Source organism: Nematolebias whitei, chromosome 3 (assembly GCF_014905685.2).
Source record: "Nematolebias whitei isolate Nwh7 chromosome 3, NemWhi1, whole genome shotgun sequence".
NCBI classification, from domain to species: domain Eukaryota; kingdom Metazoa; phylum Chordata; class Actinopteri; order Cyprinodontiformes; family Rivulidae; genus Nematolebias; species Nematolebias whitei.
Genome location: NC_056500.1, coordinates 5,033,912 through 5,050,053, shown reverse-complemented (window position 1 = coordinate 5,050,053; position 16,142 = coordinate 5,033,912). Strand labels below are relative to the sequence as shown.

General features: G+C 40.0%; 1 protein-coding gene across 1 annotated transcript in view; it reads left to right on the top strand.

Moving 5' to 3' along the window:
* adcy1a (adenylate cyclase 1a) overlaps positions 1 to 16,142 on the top strand; it is a 56,847-nt gene that overhangs the window by 6,093 nt on the left and 34,612 nt on the right. The window contains exons 2-3 of the mRNA XM_037674456.1: positions 754 to 903; positions 7,775 to 7,893. Of these exons, the coding sequence (XP_037530384.1) occupies positions 754 to 903; positions 7,775 to 7,893 (269 nt within the window). The remainder of the gene's footprint in view (positions 1 to 753; positions 904 to 7,774; positions 7,894 to 16,142) is intronic.

Sequence of the window (16,142 nt, the reverse complement as noted above, 5' to 3'; positions counted from 1 at the left end):
AAACATCCAACAACTGGTCTCCTCTGATCCTTTAAAACCTCCAACAACTGGTCTCCTCTGATCCTTTAAAACATCCAACAACTGGTCTCCTCTGATCCTTTAAAACCTCCAACAACTGGTCTCCTCAGGCCCTTCAATAACTCCAAAAACTGGTCTCCCCAGGTCCTTCAAAACATCCAACAACTGGTCTCCTCAGATCCACCATTACCTCCAACAACTGGTCTCCTTAGGTCCTCCAAAACCTCCAACAACTGGTCTCTTCGGGTTCTTGATGTTTACAGACTTGTTAGAAGGAGATGGGAGTCTTCTCAGGGGGAAACATAGAATTCTGGAACAACTTTTTGAGATGTGTTGCTGTCATTAAATTACAGTACCTTATTTTTCTATAAAAATTGTACAATTTCTTAATTAATGTGCTCAATATGATAAAAAACTACATTTTTAATGTTTTACATAACCTGTCAACTTTTTTTAACAATTGGAGTTTCTAAAAGAAGTCTCCTGTGAATATTTGAGCATTTTTATGAGATAATTTGACCCATATGACCTCTCACATAAAGTCAGTGTTTTTATCAGAGTCAAAGATACAGGTGAGCAAGGCAGGAAATAAAAAGTCTGATTTATGATCAACAAAGACCATTTCCTTGCTCATGTTTATCCCTCTAACTCAAACCTACATGATGTAACCTTGCCTTCAGATGTGCTCCTCCACCTGCAGCTCTGTCAAACATGTCTGTTCCTGTTTGTGTGCAGCTGGTGGCCAACGCCGTGCTCTTCACCAGCGTCAACTTGTCAGGGGTGTTTGTGAGGATTCTCACCGAGCGCACCCAGCGGAAGGTCTTCCTGCAAGCCCGAAACTGCATCGAGGAGCGTCTGAGGCTGGAGGATGAAAATGAGAAGCAGGTGAGGCGTGAGACGAGCGAGGACCGGGAAAGAGCGCGTGAAATGCGCTGAGCAGCCACACATGGGCGCGTCAGAAGTTTTGAAAGGTTTCAGGTAGAAATGCATTCCAACAACTTGCCCACAGGCACTCAGTAACTATGACAGCAGCTATTTAAGGAAAGAACAATTACTGAGGCGCACACGTTCCCCCACACACACCTACATGCTGTGATTTACCTACGCAACAACGAGGCATCGTTCACAGAAACACTCTGTTCCTCATCCATCACTTGGTAAAAATAAATTAATGATTTTGTGTATTAATTAGGAATGCATATCGCCCGCAGCCTTTCATGACAGCTTTAAATTCAAGCTGGGCCACATATTGAGAGCTGTGGTAATGCTCGGAGTGTTGAGGATGACCTTCGGCTGATAGTGAACCAAATTTTAGCTCAGAATCTGTCATTCTGAGTAAATTATAGTCATTTCTGTGTGGGCAAATGTAGAGGTTGACTCCAGGTGTTGGTTAATTGTAGATGTATGTCTGATGATTACTATCAGAGAGTTTCACTGAAATCAGTCGAGCGGTTTATGAGATATTTTGCTAACAGACAAACAAGGCTGCTGTCATTGTTTAAAATAAAAGGTTTAGGTAAAGATGACGCTGCACTGTTTAGAGCTTAGAGCGTGTGTTTGGGATAATTCTCAACTTTTTCCGCGATAGATTTTCAGCTCAATCTCAGTAAAATTGGTTAAGTTGTCACAATTTTTGTATTTTCCCACTCAGTTGGCTGTGGCGGCCATCTTGTATCGAGTTGACTCCAACATTTAATCCCTTGTAGATGTGCAGCCACTGACGGTTTCTGAAAGTTTCAATAAAATCCATCCAGTCATGAGATACTTGAGGTATTTTTAGTACACAGCTTACCTTTGTTCTACACAATGCTCATGAGTCCACGTGCACACTTGTCACCTGTTCCTTGTAGATTAGACGATATGCTTGTTTTCCCTCAGCAGGAGCAGGCTCCCCCCCCGACAGGCAATTATACAAGCAGGCTGCTTTCCTTCTGCCATTTACAGTAACTGAAGCTCTGATATCAGAAACCAACAACCGGCTTTCTGCTGATGTGCCTTTGAGCACACAACTCAGACCTGATGATCCCCCATCAGATGTTTGAAACGCACCTCTGATTATCCCTCAGGTGTGTCAACTGAGACAGATCTATTGATTCCTGAATGAGGGAAAGGCTATTTTCAGCACATCTGTGCCATAAACTGGCTCCTCTGTTCCGTTCTCAGAGACAAAAATTAATTTGAAGCTTCCTCCTTTTTTGCACAAACCAGGAGAAGCAGACGATGTGACTTTTATGGACCAGACTTACATAAATGAGACAATCTGAGAAAAACTCAGTTTTTGTGAAGCTGACTGATGTAGAAAACAAAGTATTTCCTCCATGACTCGAGGAGAAATAGTTTGTCAAGGAGAGAATAAATCAGATCATGTAAAAGCAGACAAGCTAACGTCCCCGAGCTTCTCTATTGTCTTCGACCATTCCTTAAAAGAACACATACCACCCACCCATACCATCTTTCACCCTAAAGTTTTAATCTCACACAAATCGTTAGTGCTCAGAGTATGTATTAGGGATGACTTTCAACTACTACTACATCAAATATTAGCTCAGTGTCTATTAAACTGACAGTTATCAACAGTTTTGTGTTTGCTAAGGTCAATTGGCTATGGCTGCCAATTGGACTGGGTTGACTTCAAAAGTTAAATTAGTTTTGAATGTACAAACAAGCATTGTTTTCTAAAGGTTTTTTAAATTTTATGAAGTACTACAAAAAAAAAAATAAGAGAAATAGTAGTGTCCTCCACTGCCAATATTGGTATCAGGATACCAATATCAACATTGGGAAACCAGTGTTGGCATAGGGGTACCAGTATCAGAGTCAAGATATCAGAATACCAATATTGGTGTTGGTATCCCAATATTGGTTTTGGAATACCAATATTGGGATACCAGTATTCATACTGGGACACCAACATTGTTATCAGGACACCAGTATCGACATTGGAATACCAGCATCAGTATTGGGATGCCATTATTGGTATGGGTCTAGTTACCACTCTCAAGTACTTGTACTCATAGAAACACCCCTATACTTCAAACCCAATACCTCTTTTATGCTTCTTGATGTAATTTCCTCTTTATCTTTGCAAGTCATCGTGAGCCAACAAATAAAATAATCTCCAGTTTTGAGATATTTCAAGATAAAACAGGAGATGCTAAGACTGTTTTGTGCTCTTAATAAAAATAAATGTTTCTAATGTCACTGTTTAATGTTTAAGTACTAACTCAATAACTATTCTGTATCAGTACTCAGGATTAGCAAGTACTATAACTAAAGTACTTGTGTCTGTCCTCTTTCATTGTACAAAGTACTAATGTGAAGCCAAATACTTCATGATGTTTGAAAGTAATTTAAACTGACCATTTCTTATTATAGAAGGACTTCCTATTGTAGTGAGTCACGTGGGTACGTGTCACTTGTTGTATGACAAATATATGAAATATATATGCATACAATATTCACGAGTTCTTCATTTTTCTGACTGTGTAATGCCGTGCATTGAATTTAAAGGAATGCGAACGAGAGACGTCATTACCTTTGACCCATCAAATGAATGGAGTCATTTATTTTCAGAATCAAAGTTTAACATCAAACATTTACATTAATTTGGCAAAATATGAAAATAATAACAGACAGTTTCACAAATAATGAACTTCAAATCACTCGGCGGTGATTTGAGGACTTTGCTTCAGATATTTCTAAAAATATCTGTACTGATTTATGAGAGAGAGGTGAGTTTAAGAGGAAATTGAGATTTATCTTACAGAGGAATATGTGAGGGAATTTAATCTGTTTGACCAGAAATTGCACGCTCCCATCAGGTATCTCAGCTTGTCCCAGGTACACTTTAGTCGAAGAAGAAACCGTTACCTTGTTGACGATCGATCACCTCAGTAAGAATCCTTTTCAACTGATATCAGCGTCTCCGTTGAGAACAGCTAAAATCCTTGGAGAGTCGTGCGTGGTTAGTTCAAACAGAATCAGAATCCCAAAACGTCTCTGGATTCTCGGCAACTCTGACTCTTCATTGTCAGCAGCTCTCAGACTCTTTCAGATCTTCTCAGACTCCAACTCCAAAACTCTCCATAACTCTAGTTCTCTTCTGAACTCCTTGAGAACTTTTTTTTTCCTGGAATCTTTTCCATTCTAACATGAACTGGGAAGTTGCCACATTTTATTTGGGTCGACTTCCGGTTCAATTTAGAGCTTTCTGATTCGTGGATGTACCAGAAAGAGGTGTGGTTTTTTGACGTAAGTTATTATCAAAAGTCAAGGATTGTTTTCAACATACAGAAAAGATTATTGCAGTCGACCAGACTTCGTGGAGTCTCACACTTGGTAATCTTTTCAAATAGTAAAACATGACATTTCTTCTTCAGTAAACATTTAGTTGACCGAAGCTTCAACTTTCACACACTTACGACTTGACTCATTTCAGACAGAAAATCAAGAAATGCATATTCAGGTGATTTCTTCTTTGAATGAGGAATAAAAATCATTACTTACTGTTTATGTAAAATAAAAATGAGTAGTTCTTTTCAACCTGTAAGCATTGAGTGAAACTAACACAATTTGATTATCAAAACATTTGTAAGACAGTAATGATTATAGAGGATTGTCTTTTCTGCTTGATTAATTCAAGAAAGAAAGTCATCAGATGGCTGAGACTTATTCAGATCAATGAAAATAACAGTCTCTGTCCATCTGGTAGATTTGAGGTCATCAGGGTCAGATGAGGGTCAGATCATCAGGTCATCTGGTTCACTACACTATCATTTAAATTAAAGCACATTTGGCAGAATTTAGAAGTCTAACTTAAGAGTACACATGCAAAAGTGTCTTTATTTAAGCAGATCCAGGTGATTTCATTGTTGTTTTGGAGACAGTAATAAGAACTGACAGAGACCAGATGTGTGGTTCTTTAATAAATCTTTAGGTCCATGGTGAAATAAAGCTGGAACAGACAGAAAAATAAAAAGAGGAGTTAAAAGACTCCTTTCTTTCGGCTGCTTTCTTCTTCAGGGGTCGCCACAGCGAGCGAACTCGCATGAAATATTTGGCAACGGTTTTACGCTGGATCCCCTTCCAGACGCAACCTGGGCTCAAACCCGCAACCTCAGGATTACAAGAGCATGGCACTGACCAGCAAGCTACTGCAGCTCCTCGCTCCTTGTAGAAGTAGAAAAGACTAACTCTTGAGTTAATCTGAATAACCCCACTTTAACCCGACGAGTCACTTGTCTGCCATGTTGGAAAAATATAAAACCTGCGCACCAAACGAGCGCTGGAGCGTCAGCGTTCAGGCATTTCCCACTCAGTAAGCGAGACAGCTGCTGCACTCCAGTGTTTGTCTTTTTGTTCCACTCACCGTTTTGTGAATGGAAGTGTAACTCTGCCTCTTAGCAGCTATTCAGCGCGGCCTTCAGATGATTCATTGTGCGTTTACAACCAGCTGACATCCTGGGAGAGTTTGGAGGGTACTTCACGCTGCTGCAGCTGAGACCTTCCACAAAACAAGAGCTCATCTGCTGAGACTGAAAGGAGTTTCTGCAGAACAAGCCCCCACAGTGTGTCAGTGGAAAAATTATGATTTCTAGTTTTTTTTTCTTTGAATGGGTCATTTGGACATTTTGGAGTCAAGCTGAGAATCAAAGCTCGACTTTGCTTCCTGAAGATGTTTTGTTTCTTATCTGAGGAGGTTCAAGCGGAGCTCCAAATTAATTAACATGCTTGTCGGGCATGCCTCCAGGTCTCCTCCCAGTCTGCATGGCTGACTGGGAGAAGACCTCAGGGAACACCCAGGACAAACTACGTCTCTCAGTTGGTCTAGGAACAACTTGGGGTCCCTCCAGATGAGCAGGAAGAGGTGGCTGTGGAAAGAGATGTCTGGGCCTTCCTGCTTAAGCTGCTGCTTCACACTTGGACTGTTATCAGCCGTTAAATGTTTGTTATCATCCCCATAGGTTGCATTCAGAATGCCCCTCCTGTACCTCCTAGTAGGTTTAAAGGTACGTTCTTATCACTAATAATACAGTCAGGGGGTTAGGTTAAATGTCAGTGCTCTGGGTCAGGTGAAAGGTTAGGTGTAGGAAAAGGGTTAAATAAAGCTAAAAATAAAGCTTCCAGTTTTAGACTTATTATCAGCAATAAGAACGTACCTTTAAACATACTAGGAGGGACAGTCTGAACACAACCTATGGGGATGATAACAACTAATAACAGCCATTTAATGGACTGATAACATAGGAAGCAACTGGCTGCCCCCGTGACCCGACTTCGGAACAAGCGGAAGATGATAAATGGATGGATGGATGAATAGATGGATGGATGTATGTATGTTTTAATTGTGTGAGTTGTTGAATCTGCAGAGGGTTTGAAAAAATAAAATAAACAAAAAACATCTTCGGGCAGCACGGTGGCGCAACTGGTAGAGCTGCTGCCTCTCAGCGAGCAGGTCCCTGGTTCAAACCCCGGTCCAGGGGCCTTTCTGGGTGGAGTTTGCATGTTCTCTCCGTGCATGCGTGGGTTTTCTCCGGGTACTCCGGTTTCCTCCCACAGTCCAAAAACATGCATGTTAGGCTGATTGGTAACTCTAAATTGTCCCTAGGTGTGAGTGAAAGAGTGAGTGGTTGTTTGTCTCATGTGTCTCTATGTGGCCCTGTGATGGACTTGCGACCCGTCCAGGGTGTACCCCGCCCCTCGCACAGTGATTGCTGGACATGGGCACCAGCGACCCCCGTGACCCAAAATGGAATAAGCGGGTAAAGAAAATGGATGGATGGATGGAAAAACATCTTCAAGAATTAAAAAAAAGGTCTAGCTGCTTTTGATTGAGTTCATGTGGAAGTCCTGAATGACTGAGAATCAACAGCAGCATATTTTTTATTACAACTCTTTTACAGCTAAGGGAGGTTTATTTCCTCATTAAAAAACAATTTCACATTAGAGCAACATTTATTCTCAAGGGTTTATTTTAATAAGGATAAAAATCACCATCCTTAAGAATATTTAACAGTTCGAGACCAGGAAACTGTTTCATTACCTTTGCATTCCACTTTGAGAATAAATGACATCCTTTTACGAACACTCAAGTCTAAAATATTTTTATGACACAACACTCTCATTAAAATATGCCAGATTGTTGGTTTGAAGCATCTAAAAACATTAGATGACCCAATACTAGTTAAAGTAACAAAAAAGGTCACACTTTTAAATAAGAGACACAAAATATAATTAACTGACGATTAATAATAGTGAACAGGTAAAACATGTTGTTTGTGCAGGCCTCATCATTAGGATATTTGTTGTTTATGATTAGATACAGGTTTTTCTTACCCACTTGATTGTGATTAAAGCTAAAACTATTTTTTCTTACAATCACACATTCTTCTAAAACCAGACAAGTTGTGATTTTCTGCAACTAAAACAATGAACAAGTTGTTTTGGGGATGAGAAATGTCCGACCCCACAAACAGGTTGTTTTATTCTATTTTTTGTTGTTTTTGTTTAGAATAACACCAGAAGTTGAAGAAGGAACAAAAAACTTTCTAAACCTAGAAAGTGCAGTTGTTTGATTTGGTGTCATTACAGAAAAATAGAAGTTTTATGTTACAGCTGATGAAATTCTGTTTTTGTTTTCTCACATTTTAATCAACATTCCCATGCTGACAGTGAGAGAAGAGGCCATGTTTCCCATTCAGCAGAGTCTAAAGTCCTAACTCTGCCTCCTCCTCTGTCTTAACATCTCCCTCCTCAGGAGCGTCTGCTAATGAGCCTGCTCCCCAGAAATGTTGCCATGGAGATGAAGGAGGACTTCCTGAAGCCTCCTGAGAGGATCTTTCATAAGATCTACATCCAGCGTCATGACAATGTCAGGTATGGGGGTGTCATGACAACCGTGGGGGAGTGCGGGGAGCGTTTTGATCCTGGCAGGACGTCATGGTCCAAAATAGACGGAGAAGAATTCAGTTTGGTCGTTAACACAGATGGACTCAACCAGCAGATAAGAATGTTCCTCCGGTTTATCCGTCTTTTTCTTTTGGAGTTAGAGATGGAGCTCGTAGCTTCGGCTTCACTTTCACTGCATCAGGATGCAGCTGTCCTCAGAGGAAAAAGTAAAAGCGTCCGCAAGTCGCTTCAAGCTGAGAAACTTCAGCTGAAGTCTGGTGAAGCAAAAATAACCGTCCATTCATTTTCTTTACCCACTTCTAAAACTAAAATTTTAACAAAAATCTTAGCAAAAAGTGGTTGATAATTGAACCTTTAGGCGTTTAACAAAAAACACTGAGGAGATGATTCTGTTTATTCAAAAAATGATGGTCGCAGGTTTAATGGTGCTGATTAAACTGTGGGAGTTTCCTTGATATTAGATACATTTCATCATCAGAACGATTCAGAGAGCAGAATCAGCACGAAAAATCTAGTTTTCTGAGTCTTAAAGTAAAACTGTGCAGGACGCCTACAGTCACCGAGATCAAATGTTTTTCAATAAATCCTCCTAACAAACAAACAAGTAAATAAATATGAAAATGCTGCAGTTGGAAGTGACAGGTTAGGGTTGAAAGACTTCAACCCAAGGCCAATTTAGGGAATTGATTTATTCATCTTTTTCTTTCAGGACTTTTAGTTTCTGTTGTGTTGATTTTCTCCTCAACTTTAACCTCGATAAAGTTTAAAGTCTGACTTTGCTGCGACTGTTGGCGACTAGTTCAAGTCACTTCTCAAACTTTGACTCATTGGACCTGAAGTGAGGAGCGGCTGAGACACTGGCGATGACTCTGAGACCCGTTAACAAAAATATTTAGCAAATTTTCTGACACAGTCAATCTAGCAAGGCCCTGCGACTCCAGCGAGGAAATTGAGAACCCCTACAAACGTTTCAAAACATTTTGGAGACTCCCACGCTAAATGCTGCCTGCAAGTAAAGTTTCAAGGTTTCAAGGTTCTTTATTTTTCATACACACCACATGTGGTACATGTGGTAGAATGAAATTGTGGACACAGGGTCCTGTTACATCCAACAAAAGTATAAAATGTAAAAGAAAAACAGCAATAAGATCTAAGATATGAACTAAGAAAAACATTAACTAAAAATACACAGCACTATTAGCATAAAAACATTACGCCGAACAGCAGCAAGAACATGAGTCTGTGTGAGCAGATGCGCACGAATGAAAACAGCAACATGAAACAGATCAGCAGCAACATGAAACAGATCAGCAGCAACATGAAACAGATCAGCAGCAGCATGATGTAATTTTCCACAGTGATTATTCTGGTTAGAGATTCATGAGTCTAACAGCCTCAGGGTAGAAGCTGTTCCTCAGTCTAGTGGTTCTACACTTAATGCTCCTCAACCTCCTTCCTGAGGGGAGCGGGGCAAAAAGTGTGTGTGCTGGGTGAGTGTGGTCCTTCATGATGCAGGTGGCTCTCTTCCTGCATCTGGAGGTGTAGATGTCTGTGATGGTGGGGAGGCTGATTCCGACAGATTTCTGTGCAGCCTTCACCACTCTCTGCAAAGCTTTTCTTTCTGTAGCTGTGCAGCCTCCATGCCACACGTTGATGCTGGAGCACAGGATGCTCTCCACTGCACACCTGTAGAAGGAGGTGAGGACTGAGCTTCTCAGACCAGCTCGTCTCAGCCGCCTGAGGAAGTAGAGACTCTGATGTGCTTTCTTGATTAGACTGTTGGTTTTGTTGCCCCAGCTGAGGTAAACCCTGACTGTTTAAATAAATAAATACATATTAAAGTTATCAAAATGCTAGCTCAGTCATGTAAAGTCTAACTATCTTTTACCAGTTTAAACTTTGAACGATGCTCATACTCTGAAGTATGGCCGAGCTACAGCTCAAAAGATGACTTGATTTTACAACCTGTGTTGCAAAAATGCTATTGTTTTCAATTAGTTTTTTGTAAAATCTGTCTCCATCATACAATGTACTGCTGCCAAATGCCAAAGCACAACATTCCTAATCAAGATTATTGCTTTTGACTATTTCTTTCCAAAGTTAGGTAGCATATCCAAAATCATGTTGGAAACAGACGAAGAATGGGTAAATTAAATTCACTTTCGTTGTATAGCAACACTTAACTAAATGTAATACAAAACATTCACATACATTAAAAATGCCACGTAGCATAAGTTATCTATCTGTCTAAAACAGGTCTCTCTAGTAAATGAGTCCTCATGACTTAATGAGATTAACCTGTATAATTAAAGGTTGAATGAATCTAGAGAAGCCAAGGTTAAATCTTCCCTTCATCGGAGCCTCCCATCCTAAGCAACACTGGGGTGAGGTGACAGTGGGAAGGAAAAATAACTTTTTAACAAGAAGAAAGTCCAGAAGAACCCAACTCAGGATAGGCAGCCATCCGCCTCAACTGGCTGGAGAAAGAGAGGACAGGAAGGCAATTAAGACAAACACAAAATGGCTGGTCCAGGTGTGGTTTCCATGGGGAGAAAGACAAAGAAAAACATGTTAATCGTATAAATAAATGTAAACACAAAAATGAAGAGCAGAGTAAGTAAAGACAGCAGCATTGTAAGATGTAGGCAGTTTGTTCTCTTAAATGCATTCATGCTTTAAAAAAAACACACAATATTTCCTGGTCCTTTTATTTGTGAATTGTAGCAGCTTTTTTGGAGGCACGATGCATAAAACCCAACTGTGTGAGAACCTGACCCGACTCCGAACTGATTGCATTCCAGTGAGGCAGTAAAGAGAGGAGGAGAGGTGCATTAGTGCTGCTTAGTGTAGGAGTCAAGTGCTGGTAGAATATCAACAGCTCTGCTGTCAAGAGACAGCCCTCCACTTTATGTCTGCCTGTCTGAATTATTATTTTTTCTCTCTGACTGTTTGTCCGATCGACACCCACATTTACCCAAAAACCTGGGAGCATCGCGGCTCATTGACTAGAGTAGCTGGTTTGGGAATTTGGCCAAATGTGTTCCCTCGCCCACTGAGGTAGCGCCGATTTAACTCCACACACAAAAATAAATATTAAAAGTATCATCTTTATATAGCCGCACAGGAGCTTGACACCCCACTCCCCCCTCGATCACCAACCCCCTTTGATGCAGCCCCAAGAACGTTTGATCACACACATCTAGCTTGGCCCTCTCACACACCACACAGCAGCATGACCTGCAGCACTGCACCATTCAAAGGAAAACTACACAAGAGAGCTCTTCGGTTGAGCAGCAGTCGTGATCCCGGCTTTGCATACATCAGGCTCCTGAGTAACCTGCCAAAAAGAGCGGAGCAACAGTCACGATGCAGGAACCAGGGCCCTCCTCATGCTGCAACCTCAGCTCTGTCTGCGACACTGCTCATCTGGATTGATCAGATGTCTCTCATTGTCACGGTTCTGATACAACAGATGAGTTTGCAAATGATAAAATCCACAGATGGAAGTTTCCGTCCTCTCATCCTGGGCATGAAGGTCTGATTGATTTGGACCGTTAATGATTTATTTGAATCGTTCTTTTTCCAGGGTGGAATGATTATGTAACAAATGCCGTCAATTATTTTTATTGCCTACTGCAGAAAGCAAATGCAATAATGTATTTGCCTTTATGTGGGTGTGTCTGTAAAATTAGCAAAATATTTAATTAATTAATAAACTTTCAGAAAGAACTCATTGGGTGTACATCTACAACTGATTAATGAAAAAAATATCTATAACTCTGTCAGTCTTTCAGATAACGAGCTAAAATGTGACGTGGCAGTAGCTGAAAGTTGCCCCAACACATTTATTGAGCACTAACTGGCTAAGAAGAAGGGCTGTCTTTGTTCCCATGACTATATGTTGTTAAACTATCCCTCACTTGAAAAAAAGGTTCAGATATTTCAATATAAAAAGTGTGCTTATGAGTGATGAAAACTTCTGACCTCAGCTGTAAAATCAACTTCATTCACTTTTTCAAAAAGGGGGTGTTCATCAATATGCAACACATTTTCTATTACTTTGATTTAAAGCAACCACCCAGAGAACTGACCTTGTTCTCTGCTGGTTACCAGAAAGTATCCAATCAATGTGTGGAAAAACTTTAGGATAACTCTTGTCTTTATGCTTTCAACTTTACTTCAGTCCAACAAACTCAGCTCAGATATCCGACCTTTTGTCTTTACTTTTGACGGGCATTTTGATGTGGTCCCACTTAGACTTGTAAAACTATGTGAGTGCAGTAAAACTTGTTGTTTGATGATGTACACATCTGGATGGATGCATGTCTTTAAAGATGCATGTTTGCAAGGTGGATCTTTCTTTCTAGATTGTTGCTTTTGTGAAAAGAAGTACCAAAGCCCAGATGTTTCTGTATTTTTCTGTATTTACACATGCTTCATGATACGATCTTTTCAGTGTGAGTCTATTCTGCTCCAAACCTTAAATATTTAACTCCTTGTTGGCAACTGTCCAATCCATACTGCCATTTTCTCTTTAAGTCTTTAAATGCTATCTGGACTTTCATCATGGTCAAGAGTTGTACAGTTAGATGGCCACATGATTCTCTGTGGTGTTTAGAGGTGATGTCACTTTGTTGTGCTTCTACAACCAACCAGCATGTCATGCAGTAGGTGGAAGTTATTGTCAAAAATGTTTTTTTGTTTGCGCAACAACCTCCTCTCAGACACCTCCATTACTGGGTCTAGATTAATCCCAAAACTTTGCTGTCTTTGTCGATCAGTTTGGCCACTGGCTCAAAAAAACTTCCTGAGAGCAAAGTGGTCTCAGAAAAGAGAGACAGCTTTGTCCCTTCTTGTAGAGCACAATGGTCTTTTGAGCCAGCCCTATCCACTTTATTTTCAGTGTGTGATACAAGATCTAGCCTTCCGTTGCCACACTGACTGAAGTAAACTGAGTTGACTGAAGAAAACTGGAGTCACAGGTGTCTTGGTCCTCCTGAAGTCCACTACGACAGCAGACATCAGAAAACCTCTGAAGGTAGCAGTCATCTGAAGTGTAGTGGAAGTCCGTGGAGGTGGACAGTAAGGAGAGAGACCAGTCGGCTGGAGCTGGTCCAGATGTGGTTGTACCACATTGTTATTTTATTTTTACCTTTATTTTACCAGGAAATAAACCCACTGAGATTGTTAATCTCCTTTATAAGGATGTCCTGACCAATGTGCAATGTGCAAACAAGCCATTACATTTACACCTACAGTCTTAATAACAGTAACAGTAATATTAAAATATTTACAACAAAATACCCAGTAATAAGACATAAAATGCAATGCAAGTTTAAAAAAAATCACAGTTTGAGACACAAACATTACAAGTGAAAGATGTGACTCAGACCGCTGACTTTTTGTTTAAAACTAGATAAAGGAATAAAAGTCTCCAACCACAACTCAACTTAAGCTGCAGATCATTCCAAGGTCATGGTGTGAAATAGGACAAACTCATCTTTCCTGACTCTGCGCAAAAAGGGTACCAAAAATTACAGCCAGCTACTGGCCCTGAGACTGTGTGTGTTCTGTAGTGAAATGAACTTGGAGATGATATATGATGGTAATTTTCCTTAAATGACTTTGTATATGAAAATATACCAAAGCTTCATCCTTTGAATATTGAGTGAAGTGAGTCCAGTAAGGTTTTTTAAAGTACAATTGTGAGTCCTAAAGGGTAAACCTGTTGTATACCTCAGAGCATCATGGTAAATGGGCTCCAGTTTAGCTAAGGTAGTGGGGGAGGCAAATCTATAGATTGTGTCTCCATAGTCCAGCTGTGACAAAAACAAACTTGTTACAAGCCACTTAGGGGGAGAAATAAAAAACTACAACATGATTTTAGTCTATACAAAAACAAAGTAAATTTGAGCTTTTTTTTTTAAATTAGATACAGTATGTAAAGTGATGTTTAAAATTAAGATCTTTATCCAGCCAAATACCAAGATATGTGTGTGTCTCCAAGCTCTATGATATCACCATTCAGTGTTTTAATAGAATGCGTTACCACAGAATTATGGGAGAACAACATAACTTTGGTTTTGCAAGCTTTCAGGACTAATTTTGAATCATGGAAAGCATTCTGTAAGGTGTTAAAATCAGTCTGAAGATTTAAGTGTACTGCATATAGAGATGGCGCTGATGAGTATAGCACTGTATCATCTGCATACATATGATAAGAGGAGATTTTAAGCTGATCACAGATTTGAGTAATATAGAGTAAAAAGAGTAAGGGCTCTGAAATAGACCCTTGTGGGACCCCCTTGTTCAGCTGCCAGTTGTACGTGGTTCAGGGTGATTCTCTCCCACGTCTTATTAGTGGGAGATTTATACATGGCTGTAACCATTCAGCTCATTGGTTGAAGCGTAGGACGTCTCCCACAGAACCACGACTCTCTGTTTTTTATCAGTTTGGATTCTGGTTCTGTTGAGACAGGTTAATATTAGCCAAGTGCAACAGTTTTTTTTCTCTGTTTAAAAAGTTCTGCAACAGGGAAAAAGGCGTACGTCATGATAATTCAGACATATTTAAAATATTTGTCATTTTCACACACCACATAAAACTCAGTCAGAATGCGAAGTTTATGCAAGGTGTCAGCATGGTCTTTGAGAGGAATATTAAAAATACAAGGCTAAAAACTTTGTTATCATTTTAGTATTTTGCCATTTACTGAGGGATAGTATTGTATTTGAAAAAATTGATTTATTCATTTAAATGTCATAATTCAAAATAAAATCCGACAAAGTGAATCACTTGGTTTGTGAAACTGCCTGACATTTAGACATGATAGGCTAATGATGAAAAAAAGGTTCTGAGAATTAGAAGTGTGAGGATTTTGTGATTGCAAGAGGAGTTCATGCATTAATGCCTCACTACTTGAGGAGTCAAATTTACCCCATTTTGCAAATGCACAAAACAAATAAATTAAGAAAGCAGGCACTGCTTTTGTCTGGTTAATATACCACCAAAATAAATGGTGTTTTTACTCAGCCTCCATGCATAAAAAGCAAAGAAACATGCTGAAATTATTCCTCACATGACAGATGACATTGCAAACAAGCTGCTGTGTAATCATTACACGCTGCTGAAATTTTCTACAGTGAAAATTACACACTTTTTTCTGTGAAATACTCAATGTTATAAAATGTGTAGCCTTCAGAGATGCCATAGCTCTTGTAGACGTGCAAAATCTTACCAACAGGAGGAAAATAATAAACCTACCCTCCTGTTTTTCTCAGGATGAGGTGTGCAAAAATCTGCGAGTCAGTTGGAAACAAATCCTGCTCCGGCTCCACTGAGAGTGGCAAGTTTTCACTGAGTCAATAAGATCCATAACGCCTTGTTTTGCTGCCATCTGGGCTGCCTCTGAGCAGATGAATGAGGGGCTAAGTGGCTTTCAACACCTTCCTCATCCACTACAGCAGCTCGCCAGCAGCAGGCAATTCAGCTTCGTAATTGATTTAGTGGTTGGCCTGAAAGACGCTTTCACTTATCAAGGATTAGATTATAGTACTTGCTGATCACCATTAGCTGGTTACACTTTTATTTGTATTACCTGTGGCTGTTTCACTCCAGGAAGGCCAGAAAATCACTGCAATGCGCTATGAGTAACCAAGAAGACCAGAGGAGCTAAAGAAAAAATACAAATATTTTAATCTATAAACTGTGAAAGAAGTGAAAAGCTTGTGGGACTTGATAGTTTGCAAAATCTTTGGAACTTTTAGATACGTCATAAGTTTTTTTTGTTTTTATTGTTTACCAGTGGTTGCTCTGCGTTGTCCATCGAGGCCCTCTGAAGTCAGCACATTGTTGTTTGTCTATTGGCTGCTCCCTTCTTCACCAAATAAAAGTGACACAAATGTAAACAGAAGTAGAAATTAACAAAACAGCTGATAACAAATAAATAGATAAAAATTGCACATCACCAACCAAAAGCTGGGTGGCACAGTGGTGCAGTTGGTAGAGCTGCCGCCTCTCAGAAAGAAGGTCACTGGTTCAAATCCTGGCCTGGTACATTTCTGGGTGGAGTTTGCGTGTTCTCTCTGTGCATGCGTGGGTTTTCTCCAGGTACTCTGTTTTCCTCCCACAGACCAAAAACATGCATGTTAGGCTGATGGATAACACTAAATGGTCGCTAGGTGTGAGTGACAGAGTGAATGGTTGTTTCTCTCAT